Raw genomic sequence first — 25439 nt, forward strand, 5'->3', positions numbered from 1 at the left:
GCCTAAAACTATACAATGGGCACCACAAACTGAATCTGAGAACCATTTAGCATTAAGGAATCGTAGCCTCAATGTCATTGCTTTCTCACAAGCAGATTATAATAATCCTTTGGTCAAGACTCAAGTGGCGGGGGCGCACCACAGAGAGAGAGAGAGAGAGAGAGAGAGAGAGCTTCAGGTTTTTTGTTTCCTGGAAGATGGACTCCTTTAAGTTGTTAGCCATCTTGTTAACCGAATATAGACACATTTATCTGTAATTTCAACCATTAAGGAAAAAGATTCGCCTATACAAACCTCTTGTATGATGGAAAGCTCAAGGACATACCAGCATAGACTCGCATATGGCGTCAAACAAATGCTCTCAGCTTCACTTTGAAAAAGGACACCCTTTTATAGATGGAACCCTCTCCCTCTCCCGTGGGAGCCCACAAACGCCATCCCGGGTTGGTACAAGAAAATCTAGCAGGAAGCAGAAATGCTCACCATTGCTTCTTGCCCCTCTTTTTTCTCTTACTGCTACCACTGCCACCACTCTTGGAACAGTTCCCAGCTCTAGAAGTGGAATTCTCTGCTGCAGCACTGCCACTAGCAGCTTCAAATATGCCCGACTGCATTGCATTCTGCAACCACTCAAAAAAGTCCTCCTCTGTCATTCTTTCTTCCATGTTTGTTGTTGGAATTCCACCTCCCCTTTGTCCTGAATTAGTCCCCTTTGTGTTGTGTTTAGACGTTAAACTGGTATTGACATGAAAGCTCGGTTTGTGAGTGTTGGCTGGGCACCTCATACCCTGTAACAAAAATTCATCATACAGAAGTGAGTTTTTATTTGTCCTTTTCAATTGGAAAGATATACTTTTTTATATTACCTGCCTTGGTTGAAGGAATATATAATCTATTTAAGTGATTAAAAAATAAAGCCACAAAATATGGCCAAGTCAAAAAGAATCCAATTGAGAAATCTCAAGACTTCTTTAGCACTCAAATTGGAGCATGCCAAATTTTTAAATTTCTATATAAATCTTGTTTACTTATCTATTTTATATACTCAAGCAAATAATGCATTAGAAAATTGCAATTTTTCTAGGAAGACAATTTGGAACTCCAGTTCTGGACTTCTGGTTAAGCCTACGGTGATCTTTCAGGAATTAGTAAACTTACAACTTTATACATTTCCATGCTATATGTGCTAATCTTCCATCCTTTCCGTGCTAAAACTCACATGAACTGTGGGAGACGATCATAATCTCAAAGAACTCACTTCATATTATGATGCAACACTGTTTCTTCAGAATCATCGAGCAAGGCTATTTTATCTTCTTGAGTAATAATTAGGAACATGCCCTCCTTAAAGAAAAATGAAATGTGCCCTATAATGGATCTTGTTTTGATTTGCATGTATGCCACATGCACCACTGAGTAGTTGGTAGACTCTGAACACTAAATAGCTTATTAAAGAAAAAACCCGGAAACATGCTATTTAAAGGAACATGGAAACATATAAATTGGCCCCCAAGAGAAAATTCCTGGCTGCGCCACTGTTTATAATATTCCATCCCCCCCCCCCAAAAAAAAAACCAAGTATGCATACAGACAAAAATAGAAATGTAAAAGAGTAAAGTGCAAGTGCCCTAAACAACAAAATCCATAGTTATATTACCTGGCAAACAAACCACTCAGTTGCATCATATATTGTGCTTTCAGCACAAACATATGCAGATGGGGCATCTACCTGCACAAAATGATAATTTGTTTAAATAACAAGACAATGATATTTTTTGATAAGTAAATGGGATTTTCTTAATTAAACAGTCACAGCATTACAAGTACACAGCAGTACAAGTATAAGCAAAATAAAGAAAATAAAACAATTACAACCACACCCAAAATAATTTATCCCTATTGTATAGGAAAGTACCCTCTACATTGACAAGTCCATCAGATAGGGAAGTACCCTCTACATTGACAATATGCTCAAATCCAAAATCCCATTCCTTTTGTAGAAATGGCATGAGCATAGCACCCAGAGTCCATTGTTGTTTGAAAATGCAGCTGCAGCACCTTTGGAAAATGCCCCTGCAAGGAGTGCCTTGAAACCAAAGCCATCCACATCCAACATGTCAATCCTACCCCCCCCCCCCCCCCACCCACACACACACACAAAAAAAAAAGAAAAAGAAAAGAAAAAACTAACTTAATCCCACTCACTTCACATACCTACTCCCCTCTCTTCTCAAACACATCCAGAAAGTGAGAAAAAACAAGGACAAACCAAGAAACAGAGTCGTATCAAAATGGATACAGCCCCAATTTCTTCTGTAAGCATATACACAGATAAATAATTAGTAAATATAACCACAAACATGTACGAGTTTAGAGATTTTTTAAGAATAAACATTTTAAAATAACTGAACTGTTTTAAACTATTACATGGCTGCCCCCCCGTGCACACACACAAAAGTGAATAGTCTGATATAGATAAGGTAAAAAAAATGCAACAAAAGTCAACCCCACACGACTTGACTAAAAGAAGAGAAAATCGCCATTGCGCAATCTCATACCATTGGTTCTTGATATCCAACCAGCTAATGTCCTTAAATGCCCAAGATCCAAGCCCAGTCCAAATATGAAAGAGTAATATCTATAAATATATTTTTGGGTTAGGATCTATGCAATGATAGTACAATGTTATTGCATCACTTGCATAACACATCTGAGACGTTACAGCTTTGTCCTCCCTATGACAAGAACTGGATTCCTAGGTGAAAATCTTTACAAATGTGGCATGATTGCAAAGAAGAAAGGATATGAAAAACTTGTATAAATATACATACATTTTTATTTTCCTGAAGGTTTTTATTTTCCATTTTAATTACAAATCAATGTGACAAAAGATTTAATCTCAGTGCATCGTGGCTGCAAGGCCACTCATACATGATGCTTTTTTTAAGGTAAGGTATTATATTGCAAAGAAAGAAAACTGACTGCACATTCATGATACCTTTTTTTTAAGCAAGGGTAACTTTTTATTAAAGAAAAAAAACAGAAGAAAATGTAGCATTTAAAGATCTCTATTTTGATAGGTTAGCATTTCAAGAAGTAAGTGAAATATAATCACAAAGCTCCAAAGTGGTTTGGCCAAGGGAAGCAATCAACAATACAAATTTTCATCAGATTGCAAAGGTAACTTTTTATTAAAGGAAAAAACAGAAGAAAATGCAGCATTTAAAGATCTCTATTTTGATAGGTTAGCATTTCAAGAAATAAGTGAAATATAATCACAAAGCTCCAAAGTGGTTTGGCCAAGGGAAGCAATCAACAATACAAATTTTCATCAGATTGCAAATGATAGGATATAGGACCATTGCTTGGTGCAATGATAGTATCTTGGGCTGACAAGCATGAGGACACAGGTTCAAGTCTGATAGTATAGATCAACATTTATAATAACTCTTTTCATGGATAATAATAAATAATTTTATTGATGGGGTTAAAAGAATGGTTTAACTACAAATATGCTGAAAGCATCCCAAAAATACCTGATCCTACTTAACCTCTTACAATGGTGCATCTGCCAAATTGTTTCTTAATCTATGGATCCATGAGAATTCAATTCCAATTTCTCATTAAAACCATCTCTATTGTGTTCCAATAGTGCCATGAACCTAAACTTTTGTTCTTTAGTTAGCCCACTACCACTCTAGAATCTCCTTCCACAACTTTTTTGGGAAAGGAAAAAATCTCCTTCCACAACTAAGGAATTAAATCCTACGATTTTTTTTTCAGTCTCAATCCTTGTGCCACTGCAAGCAGAAAAGTTCTTGTGGGGTTCTCATGTAGATAAATAAAAAAAAAGCTAAGAGTAGAAACAGAAATTTAAATAAACTAAGATTCAATGAATAAATGGAATTCCTATTTTCTTAACAAAGTCAACATCACTGGGGCTCTCTATTAGCCAGCAGCTTCTATGTTCGGAGTCAGCACCCAAACACATCAGTGAAGAAAACTCTTCATTCACTCATTTTATCAATTCTCAAAAGTGTGTTTACATTGATTTGTATAGAGGACTCAGAATCTCTTCTTGGTATCTATAATATATTAATTTTCCTAAAAATGAAAAAATACATGCCAGAAAATTGATTTTCTAAATCCTCCAAACAGTCAGAAAATCTTGAGGATCCTGTCGAAACATGACAAGGTTGACTATGGGAATCTTGAGAAGATTTGATTCAGATTGAATCTTTTGCATATCACATGAGATCCACATGAGTTCACAACCAACTTGCTAGTACTGTTCACGGGCTGGGCCTTGGGCTAGGTTTTACAGTATCAGGATCAGGCTTTGGGCTGGGCCCATTAGAATTTTGACAAAAATCAAGCCCGAGCCCGGCCCATTAACAGGTCTACTTGTTAGGCTTGTTGGCATAGGCTCAATGTTGTGAGCCTTTCGATTAACTCAACAATTTATTAGGCTAGGTCTTGCTGGAGGATCCCATGAAATTCGTTCTGATTCACATGGATTTATGAAATACTGAGAGCCACTGAAATCTCCATACAGATCTAAAGGAATGAGTTTGACTTCCTTTTTCATCAATCCTTCTTTTCATCACTTTCTTAGATTAGAAATAAATAGTAGAGAGAGAAAAAGATGGTATACCAAACAACCCAACAAGATTTTCAACCCAATCAGTTAGTTCAGTAATACAAAGTCTTGTCAAGTAACTCTCCCCAGAAGGTGAGTCCTCCAATGAATTTATTTACCATTGGACACAGATAAACATATTAAAGCTATTTATCAAAGATCTCACTTTTAGGATGTTGTGGGGCAGTTCCCAAGGGTGGTCACTTACCAGTTATAATTCACAGGTATTAATTTTATTAGTAGCCGATACTTGGTGGTTATATGACAAGCATTAATTGCAAATGTAATATAACCATCCCTCTATTCAATGAAGCTTTTAGGATATACTGTATCTATAATCAACAAACCCTTATCCCAATTTTTGCTCAGTCAGAAAAAAAAAAAAGAAAAAGAAAATATGCCTTAATAGGAGTCAGCAGCAAAAATCCTGTTTCACTTTCATCTTGTCAAAAGATGTATCCATAGTTAATTGCGAACCCTCAAATCATTTCTCACTGTCACAACCCATGTCCTTCTTGGCCTGTCCTATCTCTTATAGACCCTTCGAATTCTGATGCAGCAGATAGTCTTCTATCTATGATACCTAGAGACCTGTACAAGGGTTCCATATTGTGTTGGATAGTTCAATTTTTAGTGTAAATTTCATATCCAATACTCCAGACATGCCTTCCATATCTGAGTAATATGACATGCCTGAGCCATCTTAGTCTACTTTCCCTAATTTATCACCATCTTAGATTTCTAAAAAGTATACACTCACTATTAATCACATCCTTCCTAGTTTTGCCCCTTGACTACCAAAAAATGCTGGCCATATATCCCATCTTATAAAGTTTTCCCCTTAATTTGAATGGAGGGAGGCATGCACATTGCACATGGAAAAATATTAAAGTCGAAACTTCATTTTCAGAAGAGGCTTTATATACTTTTTCTGCATGCCTATGGTGGATATGGGGTACCTGCTTTATATAGTTATAGATTTGTATCCTCCTCAATCTCTTCACTACAAATTATCAATCCAAGGTAATGGAAATGGTCAGATTTTTCTCAACACATTTTTTCAAAAAAAAAAAAAAGAAATAACTTACCAATTTATCATTCAATTCTATTCAACCTTCTCTACAAGTGGTTGTGTGGTAAAATTTTTAGAGCATCGTTCAAAGAATGATTTCTAAAAATTTTTTAAATTTTAAATTTGCATTAGTGCAACACAATCATACATTATATCCAACAAAATCACAATTTCCTTAAGCAAGGGGCAAGGATTAAAATATTGATACGATATGCCCGTATAGGGCAATTGTATCGGCATTGGACCTGACCGGCACAGAATATGTCACGACTGGATACATACTTTGCCAGTCATGCGTATCGGTCCGATATACTATTGTATCGACGTGTATCATATAGTACCGAGCAATACAATCCGATACGCACTGACACAACAGCATATCGCGCGTCCGCATCCATGCCATCGTATAAACCATGTCTCACTTAAAAAAGTTGAGGCCTGCATGATTCGAACATAGAACTAACCTTATGAAAACAACCAGGAGCATGTCTCTTCAACCACCAAGCCACTTACAACTTTTTGATAAAAAAAGAAACACATTAACATTTATTACATTAACGTCTAGCAGTCTATATACAACCCAAATAAATAATATATATCAACAATTCCAACTATAAATTAAAAAGAATAATTTTTAAAATTAGTATTTTATGAACAATGGAATAAATAATTTATCAAATCTACATATATACCAAAATTTGATTTTTAATTTCAAGAAATTTATACAAATAAAATTATTATTAGTAGAATAAATATTTTAATACTTAAAATTTATAAATTTTCACATTATATATATATTTAATTTTTTATAAAGTATTATTTAATATTTTAATTTGCATTAAATAATAATGTCTTTACTATTTAAAAAAATAAAAATATTATTTACAAAATATTTGAGAATATAACATAAATTGAATTGCTCAATTCCACTAATCTACATTTATATAAAAATAAAATAATTTTGTATTTTAGAAATTTTATAAAATAAAATATTAATAATGGAATAATTATTTTAGTAATTAAAATTTATGAATTTTAATATGATATATATCTTTAAAATTTTAATAGATTTGGTATATTTTAAGTTAAGATTATATATTTTTATAAATTATTAATTAATACTTTACTTTACATTTTATAATAACATATTTATTTGAGAATTGTTTTTTTGTTGATTTTTTGTTAATATTAAAAAATAAAGTTAGTAAAATATAAATATTGATATAGTAATTCAAATAGAATAGTTGCATATGTTTTGTGCATTGGACTTTAATAGAAAATAAAATAATAATGACTTTGTGCATGTATTAATTTCTAAGCATATATATAATGTCTTATATTCTTGACTGATGCATTCTCAATAAAATTGCATAATATCTATGCATCTCTCTATATTAGTTGTAATATATTTCTTCATATATGCCATTAAAATATAAAGCTCCTATGTATTTATATATTATTATAATTAATTTGACATTAAACTTAATATTATTAATATATTTATAGAATTTCTGTGCATTTTCCTAGCGTATCCAAGCGTTTCTATATTTTTCATCCATATCCATGCGTTTCCTAAGCGTATCCGTATCTGCATCCGTATCCAAGTTGTTTGATACGATACCCGATACCGATACTTTGATCCTTGGCAAGGGGAAACCACCAAATAATACACTGTGCATTAAATAATCTTTTTTCAGCCTATTAATTTTAGTAAAGATGTCACGAGGATAATGGCGAAGAATATGGTTTTCCAGTTGAGTCAAAAAAGATAGCACGATATTATTGGTTTTTTCATAAGATATCTCTTAGATAACATATGAAGTTATTACATATCATAAAGCACATACTGTAATTTCTGTGAAGCACTGCACAAATCATATAATACAAGCATGTATATACACAAACACAACATAAAGGATAAAGAAAGTTCTTCCTCTAATAATCAGGACATGATATACACCTTGTGGCACTGCCTCTTTGCCAGGAACATTCCTAGGCACATCACACTGGATTGATGGTGCCATGATTCAGGCCCAGTGAGATGCCACAGGTGTGTACCTTTCTTGTTCTCAATAAAATAATTATTACCAAGGTAGCAACTTCATGACTCAATGAATATCACCTTTTGCAATAACCCGAAAAATATTGGCTGGAAAGACTGTTCAACCCATCCATCTCCATCTTTAGCTTGATGGAAATCTTTGCAATCCTTTAAAGCAAAATAGGCAACAGAAAATCAGCAAAATGTTTAATCCAGAAGTAATGGAACAACATACATATATCTTCAGTGGGAAAAAGAAACCTGGCACCATCTTGCTCGGGATTTTGACTTGCTGGTATGGATCCAGATGTGAAAATTGCCACACTTCTTGCACGCTATTCTTCTAGAATCTCCATGAAGGTCTTCAGAATCAGCCTCAGAATGTGTGAATCCCGAAGCAAAGAGACCTTGCCTTCCACTCTGGGGAGACAAGCATATTTGAATGCTCAAGTAAGACAAAAAGATAAGCCTGCAATTTTGCAATCTAAGATACTAATTAAGTCTAAGGAATATGCAAGCATCTTGTACAATTAAGAACAGTATGCTCTCACAATTTATATTCTAATACATAATAATCCCTAATGGTGTACCAAAGATGACAGAAACTAGTCATTCCATAGAAGATGGTAATTACTGAAAATATTGATAATAATAATAAGAACAATAAAAATGACAGAAACTCCCAGGAATTCAATGGGATATTAACTATCAAAAACATCTTGTATATTTTCTTAACTAAATATAACAGTGCATAATTGAATTTTAGGCAGTTAATACACAATTTGCATTGGATTCAGAATAGAAATATGGGATAAAGAGAAAAGCATTTGGGCCAAACCCAACTCTCCTTAATCTGAAGAGGGGAAGAAAATGAAGGCTATTTTTTAGAAGAAGATTGAATATTGTCAAAAAACCGTTCAACCTAAAAGCTTAAGCTGTTAAGTGAGGTCCCTGAATAGGTTTTTATTCTCTAACACACCCCCTCAGGCCGACCCATACCTTGTGCTGAAATTTAAATAATTATAATGGGGGCACTGAGAATCCAACACTAGAACACCTGGTCAAACAGGCTCTGATACCAATTGGCACTACTAACTCTGTGAAGGCAGAGCTTTTGTCATTGTGGCCTTAGTTTGGCAAAGAAATTAAGATTTAGACAGGGGGAGGTGGAAGGGGACTCAAAAGTAATCATCACATGGACTCTCAAACATATTTTTAAGGAAGTTGAAAGGCTGGTAAAGGACTTGAATGCTGATTTCAAGTGGGTTAGGAGTGCAAATGGGCTGGCTGATGCCCCAGCAAAACAAGGGGCCACAAGGCAGCAATTTTATTGGGCATCTTTGTAATTTACTTTGTGTATGTGGGGAATACACTCTTCGAATAAAAGTGTACTAATCCGCTTTTAATCAATTTAATAAAATAACCTTTGCTTATAAAAAAAAAAGGCTCTGATACCATGCCAAGGAACCGTTCAACCAAGAAGCTTAAGCTGTTAGGTAAGTTCCCTGAATAGGTATTTGTTCTCTAGCAAGTATGTTAAAAAGAGACAAAAGCTAGAACCCCGTGTACATCAAGGACCTGTATAAAGGGAGCATAGAGTACCTCGTGATTTACAAAAAGGGTTTTTGTAACAAGAAAGAATTGTGGCTTCCTTTTAAACAGATCATGCACACCAACCCATGATAAAATTCTAGCTTTTGGTTTGGCTTACAGCACAGGTCCTTGGTGAGAAATCAAATAGTCAACAAAGGAATCTCCTATTTTTGATTGGAAAACTGATTAGAGAATCCTACTGAACAGTTAAGAAAGTTAAGAGTACATGAAAAGCAGTGCCTAGTACTCCCTTGAAAAAGTTTATGAGGGCCAACCCAAAAAAGTGCCCACTACATCAAGAAATTGCTGCCTAAACCTGGCTAAAAAGAAACCCAATAAAATGCATGTTATTGGCACCTTGTTTCACTAAAAAAGCAGCCAAGTGTGCTGCTATATGCTATCTGGATACATCCAAATGAAGTGTTCAGACTATTCTTCATAGATCTGGCCTCCCTGATGAGATGTCTAAAGTGCAAACAACTTGCAGATCAGCCTGCATCCATCCAATTATTACATATGAATCTCCTTACATCTCTATAAGTATTATAATCTAGAAAGCAGTAGAATTACAGTTCCTGAAGTTGGAATAAGAGTTTTATTCCATCACCTACCAGGGAAGTGAAAGTCATCAATAATTTTCAATAATTAACCAATTTTTTTAAAAAAGGAAAAAGTACATCTCAAGTGATAAGAAATCACCAAGATTGCAAAAGCAAACAAACCCAACTCCAAACCCTAAATGCATCAATGCATCTCCTAGATAATTACTAAATGCTCCACAAACACTTGGCTGGCTAGAATTGCCAATATTACAGCCATTAAAACTCAATTTATTGAGGAGCTAATTGTCATCTTCTAGAAAATATTGCCACATATTACCAGCCTCTAATAATGGCATCAGTCAAAATGATCCAAACTCATGAAATTGTGCCTTCCATTTTCCATTTAAATATAAGTTGCAAGCAAGCAATTGACTGAATTTTCCACTTGAACAGATACAAGAAAAATTACCGTTTGAGAAGCACTTTGAAACCTACGAATACAATTCATTATCTCCTCTCTCCTTAGTTCATCATCATATGCTTTTCGTTTCAAAGAATCAAGTAAAACCTGGTTGCAAATAAATTCAACATATGAACTCAAAGAGATATAATCAGACCAAGAAAAAGCATAGCCTTTGGAACAGTGTACAAACAAAGATGTACCTCATATGCATTTTGAAGTTTTTTGAAGGCTTCCGCAGCCTTCTCATTGCCCATGTTTTTATCAGGGTGAACCAACATGGCCTGTCAAAATATCATAGAATATCAATTAATCAAACAGAAAATCTTAGTATTATCCTGAGAATCCTAATGTAGAAGGAATGCTATGCACTTTGTTTAGAAAACAAAAAACTAATGTTTATTTATTTCATCAGCAACACAGAAATGATTCATTAAATTAAAAGAACAAGTACAACAAGAAGTTGTGGGTAGACGAAAAGCCCACATAAAACCCACTAATTACAACACAGTCCCAACCATAACCCAAAAAACAATTCCACTAGTTACAACAATCCCCAAAAATAGCCCAAAGGAGATCCACTAACTAAAACATAGCCCAGAACGCATATTGCCTTTGAACTCCTTGCTTAGCTAGAGTATCAGCCACGCTGTTAGCTGATCTCCTAATCCATATTATTTGAATTAACATGTCTTTAGAAATCTGCTTAAAGCGCCTGATCTCATTCCTTAGCCTCCAGATTGCTCCTTCCCCTTTCTTCAGCCAGTTGACTACAATTTTTGAGTCCCCTTCAATAATGAATCTGTTAATCCCCAACTCTTTAACTTTCTCTACACCATATACTGCTGCCTTCAGTTCTAAACTCACCACATCACCATGCTGAATAGGACCCGAGAACATGGCTATCATATTTCCATTCTCTTCCCTTATTACCCCACCAATACTCAATGGGCCAGGATTTCCCAAACTACTACCATCAGTTTAGTTTCTTCCACCCAACATCTGCAGGGGGGGGGTGTTTCATTCATTTGCTATAGGTCTTCTAGATGTAGTGTTTGCAATTGTTCCCCATGATCTGAAGAAGTCTTCTGTCTTAAAATCAGAAAACAATTTTAAAGTTTTCACCCAATGTGCCACCCTTATAGTTATCACTTCAATCACAACTTCTCTGCAACTTCACTTATCATCAAATATCCTCAGATTTCTTTCTTCCCATATTGTCCAAGCCACTACTGCTCTAGTGCATCTTTCCAATAATTGCTAATCTTTTTCTAATTTTAGAAAGGACCATTTTTAGAAAGATTTAGCACCCCAAGATCCTTTCTAAAATTTAAAAATAAATGGTCCTGAAACACCGAACTCTACCATTTCTTAAGACTGCTAATTCTAATTTTCTCAATCAGGTAAAGGTTTTTTGCATATGTAAAACATGACATCATAATTGATCCAGTCTGTATCCCACACATTGGATGATTGTGTATCTCCACCACTTTATGGTATTAACAAGTTTTTTTTTTCATATATTATATAATAACACCCACATGGTAACTAGCAAGTTACTTGGGAATTGGCCCCCAGTCAAACTCATGCAAGCATGTTTGTTTGAACAAAAATTAGCGGTGATGACCGAGATTTGCAACCATATATGAGTTACAATCATTATACATATGGTTTTTTCAAAAGTGAAGCCTTGTGCAAAAAGGCCCACTTTTTTATCAGTAAATACGAACAGTTTTATTGATGAGATAAAAACGTACAGTAACAATATACAATAAGATATTATACATTATCCAAAATTAAGCTTTTATGGAGATAGCTCCTTGCTGCTCCCCCATATATCCAGGTCGCCTAATTAAGTTACAATATTAGTCTAATGGATATCCTCCCTTCTTGGTCTCTGTTTATTCTATTAACACCTTCCCAGGCTAACAAGTCCAGAAGGGAGTTGGCAGACCTTGAAATCCATAAGAACTCAGCCTGCAATCATCTAGCCCGGAGTCTTGCTAGATGTGGTGTCTGAAGCTCCATGGTCCAGCCATCTCATCTCTTATCCATCCTATAACAGTTCTGGAAACCCCTTAATCAGATTGCTGAATTTTTATGAAAGTGCTATTCTCATACCATGAAGAACAGCATATAGTTATCCTTATACTAAGTTGCCAACACCTAATGATCCTGGAAAAAGCCATAATAATGATTCCCCATACACCTGAACCCCCCCCCTATTTCCCCCAGTTAAAATACCCTCTTATGAGTTGCATGGTTCAAAAAGCTAAAAGCAAATGGGCTACAAAACACCATCAAATGTGTTGCATGGTTCAAAAATGTCAGCTTCATTTTGACAGAAATGGAGCATAGTTTTTCTCAACCATACCACAGGGTTCATAACCACCATAATTTTCAAGGCGCCAAGGTAAGTAAAGCACTAGATCTTAGGGTAGTTCCCTAGATTCCATAACCATCTTTCCTTAATAATTATTCATAATTTTCTTGAGTATAAAATTCATGTTTAAGTCTAGAAAATCAACATTTTATGAGAAGAAAAAGAACAAAGTAAAGAAAAATCAAAAAACATAGGGGCTGAACCCCTACTTTTGTTATAGGAAAGAAGAAAAGAAAAGGTGGAAGAAGAAGAAGATGTGGAAGAAGAAAATGTGTTGATTAGACATAATTTTTAAGTTCTTCCCTAGCTTATAGGTTCAGGTTTTGAAATTTTTTAGGGTTCAATCAAGGATCAAAATTTCGATACGATGCACCCCGTACTGGGTGTATTGTATTGTATCTTTGGGGTCCGAATACCTGTTTATAGGTGTTTTCGGGGACCCATTTTTTTAAATAATATATATATACATATTTAAAAGAGAAAATGAAAACCAAAGAAATAAAAAAATAGGGGGAGTATCGTTATAAGTACCGATACACCTCTGCCAATACACAGATCGATACTGTGAACCATGGGTTCAATACAGCAGTTAGCAATGTTTGCATTGATTAAACCCTAACAAAATAAGAAAAAAATAAAAAGAAATTAGTATATAAACACATAAAATGAATATTCTAGTTTAATAATGTCTATTTTATAATTATAATGTCAAAAAATAAAAAATCTAAAAGTATTTTATAACCCAGTGCACAAAACTGCTAGGCGACTGGGCAAGGTGAGCCTCCAAGGTCGCCTAGGCGTCACCTTGATAACTATGATAACCACCAACTGCACACAACCTAAATTGTTATAAAAAGTAAACAAACAAACACAGACACACAACGCAATTGACACTTGTGTAATATGACAGTTTAACACTCAAAATATGTAAAAGTTAGAAGCTTAATTAAATTTTGCAAGAAACTTAGCTTCAAAAAAAAAACAATAAGGGGTGGGTGATTCACTAAGAGCTGAAGCAATTGGCCCTACACCAAGGCTTGAGATTGGATAAACAGATAGGTTTACAACAAGTTGAGGTGGAGGGAAACTCCAAGCTGTTAATATGTTGGAAGCAACCAAACAGCTTGGGAATCTGGACCCTTAGGCAGGTTGTAAAAGAAATCAGGTGCCTAGCAAGAGAGAATGGGGTACTTTTTTAAGTGGACTAGAAGATCAGCAAATGGACTGGCCAATACTCTAACAAAGCAAAGAATTACCAGGGAGGAACTGTTTTGGGCTTTGATGTAATTCTGAGATACTTTGAGGGATCAGCACCCTATCTTTGGGAGGTTGGTATGTGTACTTAATTACTAATTGAATGAAAGTTACCGTTTCCAAAAAGAAAAAAATAATAATAATAATTAGCTTCAAAAAACCAGATGTAAAAGCATGATAACAAGCATATGACTGGTACCTGTACCTTTATCTGTATCCAGGATCTTAGGAAATGGAGTCATGTTCCACATTCCCAAATCCATGTCCATGTCAGTATCTGTATCTGGGCATATATTAGGAAAATATATGAAATAAGTTCTATGATTATCTCTAGTTTTTCAGGTTTTCTAAAGGCACCATATCACACACTAGTTCAGATTCTTTTTTACTTAGGTCTAAGCCATTTTGGGTCAGTTCATTTCTTAGAGAACTACTGTCCAGTTTTTATTTCTATTCTTTATACGAACAATAGAAGAAGAAGCAATTCCACATTTGGTTTAAATTATGGTTTACTATAATGATGAGCTCTTAAGAGGAGGAAAAACATGTACCTTTCTCCTGTATTCCCTCTTAAGTAAAGAAACATCTACATTCTCATAACGGGAAAAACCCAATGCAGAATAGTGGTCAGTACAGTTTAATAACCGAACAACTTCATCTTCAGACGTTAACTCTGCATCAGCCCCACTGGTTGAAGGTAATCCTGCACTACGATCTGATGATCTTCCAAAAGCAGCTTCAGAAGGTGAAGTACGACTTGGTTCACCATAAAAAGAATCCGATCGGTTCTGAGTTCCAGCATCTTGTTCTGGCCTATTCGATCTAGTATGCTCATGCATAGTATTCTTTAGGAAGTATGCCAGAATATCACTTGAAATGAAAGACAAATTCAGCACCAATAGCAAACCAAACCATCCAACATATATTTTTACACAATATACGGAATATACAGTGGTGATTAAAAGTGCAAGGCGTTCATGGCTCAATGCAAATGCCACCCCTGCATTTTAGAAGACCCACAACCTTAGCTGGTTTTGGCCAAAATTTATGCACATAAACAAAGAGAATATACAACTCAATATCACAAGAAAATTGAATGATCACCTCCAACAAGGATGATGCTCCCTGTGATCCAAAAGCTTCCATAAAACCACAGCAACAAAGCTGCAGAGATGATCAGTAATAAAACTGCAAGTGTGAATCCAACATAAACTGCAACTAGAGCAGCTATGGCCTGAGTCATCAAAGAATTTAAAAGATTTTAAGTAAACAATTCTTTTCTAGGAAGGGGCATCAATAGCAAATAAAAATCAAGGAATCTACAATAGGATATGGCCTGAATCATCAAAAAATTTAAAAGATTTTAAGTAAACAATTCTTTTCTAGGAGGGGGAATCAAAGGCAAATGATAATCAATGAATCCACAATAGGATATTCAAGATTGTTGGGACATAGTCAAAGAAGATTTATTTGAGGTCTTCAAGGAATTTGAGAATAATCAAGTGATGAGTCGGGGAATTAATGTTACTTTTCTAGCCTTAATTCCGAAAAAGAAAGAGGCTAAGCATCCAAAGGACTTTAGACCTATCAGTTTGGTGGCTAGTGTTTACAAGATTGTGGCAAAAGTCTTATCTTTGAGGATCAAACAGGTGCTTCCTTGTCTTATTAGCCGAGCGCAAGGAGCTTTTTTGTTCAAGGGAGGCAAATTGTAGATCAGATTCTAATAGCAAATGGATGTGTGGAGGAGATGAGGAGATCGGGGCGTAAAGGTTATGTTTGTAAACTTGACCTTGAAAAGGCCTATGACTTAGTGGACTGGGGATTCTTATCACTCGTGCTAAGGAAGTGTGGGTTTGGGGGTAAGTGGTGCAAATGGATAAACGGTTGCCTCTCTAGTTGCCATTATTCCATCCTAGTCAACGGGGTAGTTACTAATTTTTTCCCAGCTAGTAGGGGTCTGAGACAAGGTGATCCCATGTCACCTTTCCTTTTCACTTTAGTCGCCAATGCTTTTAGTAAACTCCTTTCAGAAGCGGATAGAACCAGATCTCTAAGAGGGTGGGGAATAGGTAGAGACAGAGTGTCAGTAACCCATCTCCAATTTGCAGATGACATAATAATCTTATGCAAAGGTTGTGACCTGGCAGAGGTAAGGAATCTGAAGGACTTAATAATTCACTTTGAGAGGGCCTCGAATTTGAAGGTAAATTTTGAGAAGAGTTGTGTTGTGGGGGCTAATTTGAACAAAGAGGAGGTGGAGTCTATAGCAGCCTTGTTAGATTGCACTTGCTCTCAGTGGCCTCTATCCTACCTAGGACTTCCTCTAGGTGCAAACCCAAAGGAAAGTAGGTTCTAGAATCCGATGGTTGAAAATTTTGAAAAAAGATTGGCAACTTGGAAGAGGAACTACATCTCCATGGGTGGTAGAATTACTTTGATTAAAGCAACTTTAGCCAACTTTCCTTTATACTTCCTGTCAATCTTTAGAATTCCTAAAAGGGAGGCAAAAAGGTTGGAAAATTTGATGAGGGACTTCCAATGAGAACCCGGTGAAGAGAAAAAGATCACTTGATTAGGTGGGAGGTAGTGAGTCGGAGCAAAAAAGGACTAGGCTTAGGGAATGTGGTGAGTAAGAATGAGGCTCTTTTAGGTAAGTGGCTTTGGAGGTGGCCCCTGGAGAGGGAGAGGTTGTGGCATGAAGTTGTGAAAAGTATCCGTGAATATTCTAAATCAGGTTGGGATGTGGGGGTATCTCGAAGGGCTTTCCTCACAACACCTTCGAAGGCTATCTCTGGCATTCTCCCTAAATTCCTCAGGTTTGTAAGGTATGATGCTTGTTCTGAAAACTCTATTCTTTTTTTGGAAGATACTTGGGTGAGCACTCAACCCCTAAAAGACCATTTCCCTTCTCTCTATTCCATCTCCCTCTTTAAAAAGAAACCCATTTCTTCAGAGTTGTTGTTGCTTCTAGAATCGGTGTGTCTGGACCCCACCAACCCGGACAAAAGAGTCTGGGCTCTAAACCCGGTTGGCTCTCACTTGCACATCTTTCTTTAAAGCCCTTTGCTCTAACCTTTCCTCTCAAATCTTCCCTGTTAAAGAGGTTTGGTCAAGGCCAATACCCCCCAAAGTAACAGTGTTCTGTTGGAAAGCCTATTATGGTAAGATCAATACTATGGAAAACTTGCAAAAGAAGAAACCTTTTTTTGTGTTTGTCCCCAAATTGGTGCTTTATGTGTAAAGTGAAGGGTGAAGGCTGTAACCATTTGTTTCTTTATTTGGGTGCAGGTGGAACTTGCCCTCTGAAGTAAAGTTGTTGTTCACTCCAGATGCTCTTGGGAGATTGACAAAAAAGGGGAAGATAATGTGGAAATGTATCAGAGTCGCCACCTTGTGGATCTTATGGGAGGAGAGAAATGCTAGAATATTTCAAGAAAATGAAAGAAGTCTTGCTCAAGTCAAGGAATGTATATTGACAAAGATAATTTCATGGCTGAAATCTTCACAATTGTTGGCAGATTTCTCTTTTGACGACTTAAGGAGAAATTGGGAAGCAACGGCTTCTACAGTCTCCACCAAGAACAAATTACAAGTTGAACGGAAACCCCCACCGAATGGGGTGGTAAAATTGAACTTTGATGGTAGCTGCCAAGTTAACCCAGGGCCATCCGGAATTGGAGGGATTCTGAGAGACAAAGACAGCACTATGTTGTCTCTTTTCTCAGGATCAGTGGGTGAAGGTGATTCTGTAAGGGCAGAGCTACTAGCAGCGGTACAAGGTATACAAATGGCTAGTCAATTAGGAGTGAGCAATTTGTTAGTAGAAGGAAACTCCAAGGTAGTAGTGGGCTGGCTGAATAGCCCAGACACAGTTTGTTGGGGTTACAGGGATCTGGTAAAGAAAGTTAAATGGATGACAAGAAATATGACTGTTAGGTTCCAGTGGGTTAGCAGATCAGCAAATGTAATGGCTGATTCTCTGGCCAAGCAAGTGTCAAAGGGTGATCTGTTTTGGGCTAATTTGTAATTTGTTTCTCAGGTTTGGGCATGTTTTAGTGCTTATGATTCAGTCCTTGGGGGAGGTAACATCTCGTGCCTCTTCCTAGGCTGCATGTATTTCTGATACTCTTTCAATAAAACTACTCTCATTTATCTAAAAAAAACAAAAAAAAAAAACAGGGGAAAAGATAACAAAAACATAGGTCCATGAAAACAGTAGTTTTCTCACAAGCAAATTTGGGGGCCTCCAGTCCAATCCAAGATAGCCCTTTTTTCTGTGAACAGCAATCCTCAACAGATACTTTAACCATGGACCAGCCACTGAAGTATGGAGCATAGTTGCCAGGCCCACTTGTGCATTGTGGACCATGGTCAAAGAATCAACAAATCATCTATTTCTACATTGCAACTTCAGTCATATATTTGAGCCCACTTTTTACACCATTTTCATATCAGTTGGTGCTTCCCTAGATTTTTCCTTGAGGTCCTCAGTTGTTGGCAGGTTGAGTGCCTAGCTTGGCAAAGAATCCCTTTCGTACTCTGCTAGCTAATTTGGGAAGAAAAAAATCAGTGGTCTTTCAGAGCCGACCTTCTTATCAGGAGGTGTATTAAGAAGAGTCATAGGGCAGCTCACTCTTGGTTAGCTATGAGAAAAGAATTCAAGAAAGCACCTGATAGCTCATTTTTGGATTTTGAATTTCTGGATGGATAAAATATAGTGCAGAAAGCTGCATTTTTGCTTTGAGGTTTTCTTTGTACATTCTCTTGATGTAAATGAGCCATTGTGTTCCCATATAACCACTTGAAAAGCGTCCACCCAAAGAAACTAAAGATAACAACAAATAACAGAACACTCTAACACATAGAGAAGAAAGAGAATAATGAATCATATAAACTCATGAGAGAACCGGAACTCACCATGACCACAAGAAACTTAAAGAATCCAATCATTGCAATAACTGATACAATGCTGCACCAAATAACTGTAAAGAAGGATGTTGTTCCCAAACGTAGAAATGAGTCAAGACCCCTCAGACTACAGTCCAACCATATCATGGATATGAGTAAAAATAATTTCCCAAACTGAACAAGCCACTTCCAAATAACAGGGTACACTTGCTTAGTCTTAAACCAAACATAGTCATGGGCATCAAATAACATAGTTGTTAGAAAATTAAACAAAGGTTTCTGCCTTTCTAGCCATCCACGAATCACCTTCAGGGCAGACAAAGCAGATGCCCCAAAACTTCTACCAACCGCAGTATCTGAGGACTTTGAATCTTTCATCATATCTTCAGCAGGCAAACCGTTCTCTAAGCCAAGATTAACTTTTTGGTTTTTTAAACCATGGTTACCGCCTAATAGTGCACCAGTTTCTCCTTTTGACCTGGGCACATCCAATACAGATGCATCCCCTACAGGGTTTCTTGAGTTACTGGATGTAGAGAGTGATTGAGCCAGGCCAGGCATTCCATCCACCACTGGCTTCCCTTTGCTTGGGAGATTTCCAGATTTTTGGTTGTCTTTTCTCTCATTTACTGCATATGTTGGATTAAGTACTCCCTGTTCCAAATGACTATCTGTTGGGAGTTCCTCAACAATTTTTCCCTCACTAGCTTTTACCCTAACCTTTTTTACTGGTGAAGGTCCACCTGCTGACTCAGAAACCCTAATTTTGTAGTTTGATGGGTTGCGAGCCACACCATTCCTTTGCTGATTTCCCTTCCGAGCCATTATCAAGACTTGTAATGTATGCTATGAAACAGAATCAAGCTCAATTGAGTATTGATCCATCAAGTATACCATGCACTGCAAACTAGATTCCATTGAAAGGGTCCACACCTGTTAGCCAACACATGTCATATGAATAATAAACACATCAAAAGAGAAGAGATAATACATAGACACACACACACACACACCTTTATGACTACAAAATGAGAAAAGGGCATAATGAGTATTCCAATCAGGTAAGGATTTTGACTAGGTGGGACTCTTTTATCAGTAACAAGATCAAATACATTTATTAGAAAAGATGGGGCAAGATAGCATAGAACTCTATCCCTTGGAAAAGGGAGACAATGGCTACATAGCTGAGACACAACAGTACGAATCTTACTAATATAATAAAATATGTTTACAATCAAAAGGGCAACTTATCCCTGACTACTAAATTGTAAGAAAATCTTTTAAATTAAAATCCCAGCCTTTCATATCAATGGTCTTACCAGCCCCACTAGTGCAAACATACACCTCTATGCTCTTTGTAGGCTATTGATACAAATCTTATCTCTGGCACTTTCCATGCACGTCCATAAACAATGGTATAAAACAGTTCAGCTGCCTCGCCAAGTAAATAAATATTCCTAGCTTATAATGTAGATGCAAACCAAATGAAAAAGTAACAAAAGGGTCCTCTGACCTCAAAATCATGTATAACCAACTTATCAAAACAAATAACTAAAAGTCTAAGTGTAATTAAAATATCAATAACAAAGGTCAAACATTAAAACCATGTAGGTGATAATAATATATTAAATTAGACACTGTGATTAAGCTCAATGAGTTTAAAGATCTTAATCTTCTTGCTGTGTGCCAAACATTTACAAGGAAAAGGGTTGACTAGTTATGTCATCAGGGTTCCAAAGTGTGAATATCAAGATTAGTAAAGTAATAAGAGAGTAGTAGGTGGTCTCCCATCACTTTTGAATGTACCAGTGATACATTAGCCTTGAAACATCCAATGTTCTCCTAACCAAATAAGAAAAAGCTAGTTGAACCATTTAAATCCAGATTTGAATATACAAACTACTCTCGCTATTGCAGTAAAGAGAAATCACCTATTGTGGACTTGTGCCAAGTTCACAGTCATTGATCCAAGTGGAATAATGATTGTACATTAAAATTGTCTCCAATTTTGTTCATATTCAGTTACAGAAGAGTTGAATTGGAAATTGGGCGTATTAACATACCAAACTTCACTTAGACAAGCCCCTTTCCCACTCTAGTGAAAGACCATATTCAACTATAAATAAACTGATCTTCCGTTAAGTCATGCTTTAAGTATAATATCTTTTGTTGTATTAATTTGCATACCTAACTGGTCATCCATCTGAATTTGCAAATTAGCACCCTCATAAAACTCAACTAAGATAAAGTGTGGTATATTTTCAAGGTGGACAGCAACCTTAGTTTTTATAATCTGATCTACTTCGAATTTCAAAAAGGAAAACTCACCATCAAAGATTTAATTCTTCATGATGGCCAACCATCAAACATGCCAATATGATCTTGTAGGTACCTAAAGGCACGGCTTAAAAAAAAAGCTCTTAATTTACATCAAGAAGGTTGTTTTATGTCAACAATTCAAATTAAACCTAATTCCTTTAAATATGCTGTAACAGCATAAAACCTTTACAACATTATAAACGAAAACGCTTTCTATATGCAAAGGTTCTAATTGCGTAGGAAGTGTAAAGGGAGCCATACGGCTCAAAAGGTGCTACGTGCACAGGGAAGGTGACCCGCAGAAAGAGCTAAGTAAATAATTGAACAAACAAATCCAGTACAGAAAGAATTAGGAGCCAATGAACGAAAGCAAAACTAATTTAAAGGGAACGCAGGAGCATTAGCATTCTGCATTTCCCAACGAAGATTTCAAAGTAAAAGATCCACAAAAATCATTCAATGTGTTAAAGAAAAGAAAACCACGCCCATTGGTGGTGTATTTACCATAATCAACAGTTACCAAACAATGTTAGAAAACAAACATGAAACTCTGATAAAACAAACCCCCAAATTTCAAGGCTCTAATAGAAGCCCAATTGAGGGAAAACAGGAACTAGAATACCCAAATGATGGAACGGTATTAATGAGGCCAAAGCACGATGAAAAATGAAAACAGCGAAAAGAATGGAGCCTATCAGCCTAGTACTAGATCATAAAACCTTGCAGAAATGAAGATTGGACATTCGAAGACAGATATTAATATGAGGAATACCTTGAATTGAGCTGCATGGAAATCATCGCGAAAAGTCGAAAAACCGGAAGCACCAAAGGGAAAGATGGAGAGAGAGAGAGAGACAGACAGACAGAGACGAAAAGGCAAAAGTTGGAGGGAGAAGAAAAGGGAGTGGGAGAAAACACTGAAACAGGGTTTGGTTCTTCTGGGTGAGCGAAGGGAGTTTGGGAGCTCTCTAATGCTGAAATGATATAAACGGCGGCCCTGCCAAGTTTCTTCACTCTTTCCAGAGGATATACAAGCTTTTATTATTATTATTTTATTTTTATTAACTCTGTTAATTTTCAATGATTTTTATTTGTTGCGGAGAGATTGCGTTTCCACTCGTGTCTCAGCCATCCATAATACGCATAAAAGGACACGTGTCAAATGAAGGGTCGAGAGACGCATAAGAGAGTGGGACCCTGTTAAAGAGGAGTTTTTACTTGTCCCAACAAATTCCTTGTGCGAGAACAAAAAACAAATTCCATGTGACAGAGATAGACTGTTATGACCATCTGATTTCTTAAAAAGTAACAAGATCCAATAGTTAAGAATCATCTATGGCCATGGAATGGCTGTATTTTGGCACCGGGATAAGGGAGATGTTACCAATGCATGTGTAAATGCCGTTGGTACCCAATGTTCGTTTTATTCATGGGTTACAGGATTGAAAGTCATTATAAAAAGAAAAATAATTTATTAATAAAAAATAAACTGTCATTTTAAATAAAAGAAAAATAAATGTTTTTCATTAAAATAAAAAAAATTAAATTTTTAAAAAATATAACATAACACCAGGCCCTATAGGGTCCCACATAACTCCTCTCTCTAAAACAAGGCCCTAAATAACCTTTTTCTCTCTCCATTTTGATCCACATGTTGTCCAATCAAAACAAAGATAGTTGAATAATAATAATAATAATACTATGTAACTAATAATAATGCTCCACTCTAGTCATAAAATACATAAGACATGCAACCTAAAATTAAATAAATAGATTAATTAATTTTATGTGATTGAATTATGTTAAATTGATTTAGATAATTGAATAATGTCAAGTAAATTAAATTCAAAATTTTTAATTTTTTATTAATTAATTTTAGATTTAATATTTATATTTTTAAAATGATTTTAAATAATTAAATAAATTAATTTAATCTAAGTAATTATATTAATTATATTAAAAACTTAATTATATGAAGTGGTTGTTAGGACGGGTCAATTATACCGTGTCTTTCAACTATTTGAAAGCTCATCGACTCAATAGCTTCGACAAAAACGATTCTTCTTAGGCTTGTATAGTCTACTATATAAAACATAAGGAAGAAGAAATTTGACACGAATTCTATAAAACTATCCTTTTAGGTAAGGTAATGATTCATATAGAACCCATCTCATATGTTAATCTATGTGGGTTTTCTGAAAAATATTGTGTAAGAGCAACTTGTCATTATATCCTACTGGTTTTTATTTGTCATTTTAAATCACTCATTCACTCTTTCTCTCTATTACATTATGACATTGAGTCCTACATAACCCCTTTCTTTCTTTCTAATCACATTGGGCCCCATTGGGTCCCATACGACCCTCTCTCTCTTTAATATTAGGCTTCTTTAGGGTTCACACAACCCCTATATATCGCTAACATATAAAGGGCCCCATCATGTTCCACACAATGCCTCCCTCTCCCTAATAATGGGTTCCACATAACCTTCTCTCATACACACACACACACACCCCTAACACAAGGCCCCATTAGGTCTTACACAACTTCTCTCTCTAACTTCAGATCATATTAGGTTCTACACAACCCCACCTTTGGCTAGAACACAAAGACTACAACTTTCTCGAAAAAGATCACTTAGCTAGATCCCAACTTGGATAGACTAGACATCTACCAATGCCACCAAGGCTCAAGAATTGGGCAATAATTGAGAACACCTAAAGACTCTGATAATCGAAGGGACAAAGGGTTATAGTCATAGAGTAGTATAATAATAGAGATTCAGACTGAGGGTAGGCAATATGCTATGCATGAAAACAACAAAATAGTATAATTCAATTAAAGAAATAGCATACTAGTATTAGGGCTGTTCATGGGTCGGGTTGGGTCGGTTTACTACGGTTTTTCCAACCGACCCAACTTGGTCGGGTTACCTGACATAGAAACCGAAACCGACCCAATGTTAAGCAAAACTGACCTAGTCGATTTGAGTCGGGTTGGGTCGATTTCGGTTCTAAGTTCATCCCTGTGATAAAATCTTGCTAATTTTAAAAACAGTCATAAATTGAACATCATTTCAGCAATCTCCTATGATAAAATTTAAATGAAAATTTAATCACAAAAGTTGTTCATTAATCACTATTCACTAATCCAAAGTTTCTTGCAACCATTCAAAAACTAAGTGGCCTAATGGGCTTTGGAACTTCATGTTTGAACTAGGAACTAAGTCGATTCTGTTCGGGTCGGTTTCGGTTTTTTTGTGCGAAAACTGAAACCGACCCGAATCATCGATTTAAGAATTTACACAACCCGAAACCGATCCGTGCTGATGAAAACCCGGTCAACTCGGGTTGGACGGTTTGGTCAGGTTGGGCCTTCTTATGAACAACCCTAACTAGTATCACAAGAAAAAGAAGTTTACAAAAACCTTAACTTACAAAGTGAAAAGCACATCGAAAGCACACTGGAATCACAACTTAACAATTACATTCATCAAACCTCTCAAGAACTTTCACTCGTATGAAATACACTAAGAAAATGCTAACAAAACACTCAAAAGAACACAAGAAGACTACTCATAAGGAAAACACTATTAGAGCACAATTCTTTGTCATGCTTTGGAATGAGAAGGCAATCTTTATTTATAGACTAGAGAGCAACTTTGAGAAATCTCTTTCAGATATGGTTTTATCTTAAGAAAATCTATAATTGAGATGCTTGCCTCTTTTGTCTTTTTCAGACAGGGTGAGGAGCTGAAGATGTTTCTTTATCTCTTTACTGTGGGAAGATGTTTATTTATATTCGACTTTTGAGGTGGCAAATCTTACTGTTGAAGATAAGGGCGAACCTTTTTTTTTAAGTGGACATATGTCTATCAATAGTGAGATTCCTCTGTAATAGAGGCCTTAATGAGGGCTAAGGGATAGAACTTATATTTTCTTCATATATTGGTATCAAGAAATGCTAAGAATTCTTTGAGACATGAAAGGGTTTTTACCCTTTGCTTTATTCTTTTCACTGTTTGAGTGAACTAATCATTCCACTATGGATGACTTTTCTTTAGTCTCCTTTGAAGCAATTGTCAGTCCCTAGCTAGGTCTTTGTAGTAGTCTGCTACATAATTAAGACTACCTAAAAATCTTTGGAATTGGATTTTATCCTTATTTTCATCAGGAAATTTGTTTGCAAATTCTATCACTCTTTGAATAAGGGTTGTTTTCCCTTTAGA

At 35.9% G+C, this 25439-nt stretch overlaps 1 protein-coding gene across 1 annotated transcript; it reads right to left on the bottom strand.

Annotated features, from left to right (window-relative positions):
* Nucleotides 1-30: 30 nt before the first annotated feature.
* LOC148867785 (Chaperone DnaJ-domain superfamily protein) lies at nt 31-22243 on the bottom strand. Its single transcript, XM_088978764.1, has 10 exons — nt 21984-22243; nt 18902-19825; nt 15089-15218; nt 14536-14984; nt 10551-10631; nt 10357-10455; nt 8014-8172; nt 7834-7920; nt 1658-1729; nt 31-788 (listed from the first exon to the last, which is right to left on the bottom strand). Exons 2-10 carry the CDS (start codon nt 19715-19717, stop codon nt 480-482), a joined length of 2202 nt encoding a protein of 733 aa, XP_088834890.1. The 5' UTR covers nt 19718-19825; nt 21984-22243; the 3' UTR covers nt 31-479.
* Between the last annotated feature and the right edge of the window lie 3196 nt (nt 22244-25439).

The sequence above is a fragment of the Nelumbo lutea genome, chromosome 3, assembly GCF_056320005.1.
Source record: "Nelumbo lutea isolate HS-2025 chromosome 3, American lotus-T2T, whole genome shotgun sequence".
NCBI classification, from domain to species: Eukaryota; Viridiplantae; Streptophyta; class Magnoliopsida; order Proteales; family Nelumbonaceae; genus Nelumbo; species Nelumbo lutea.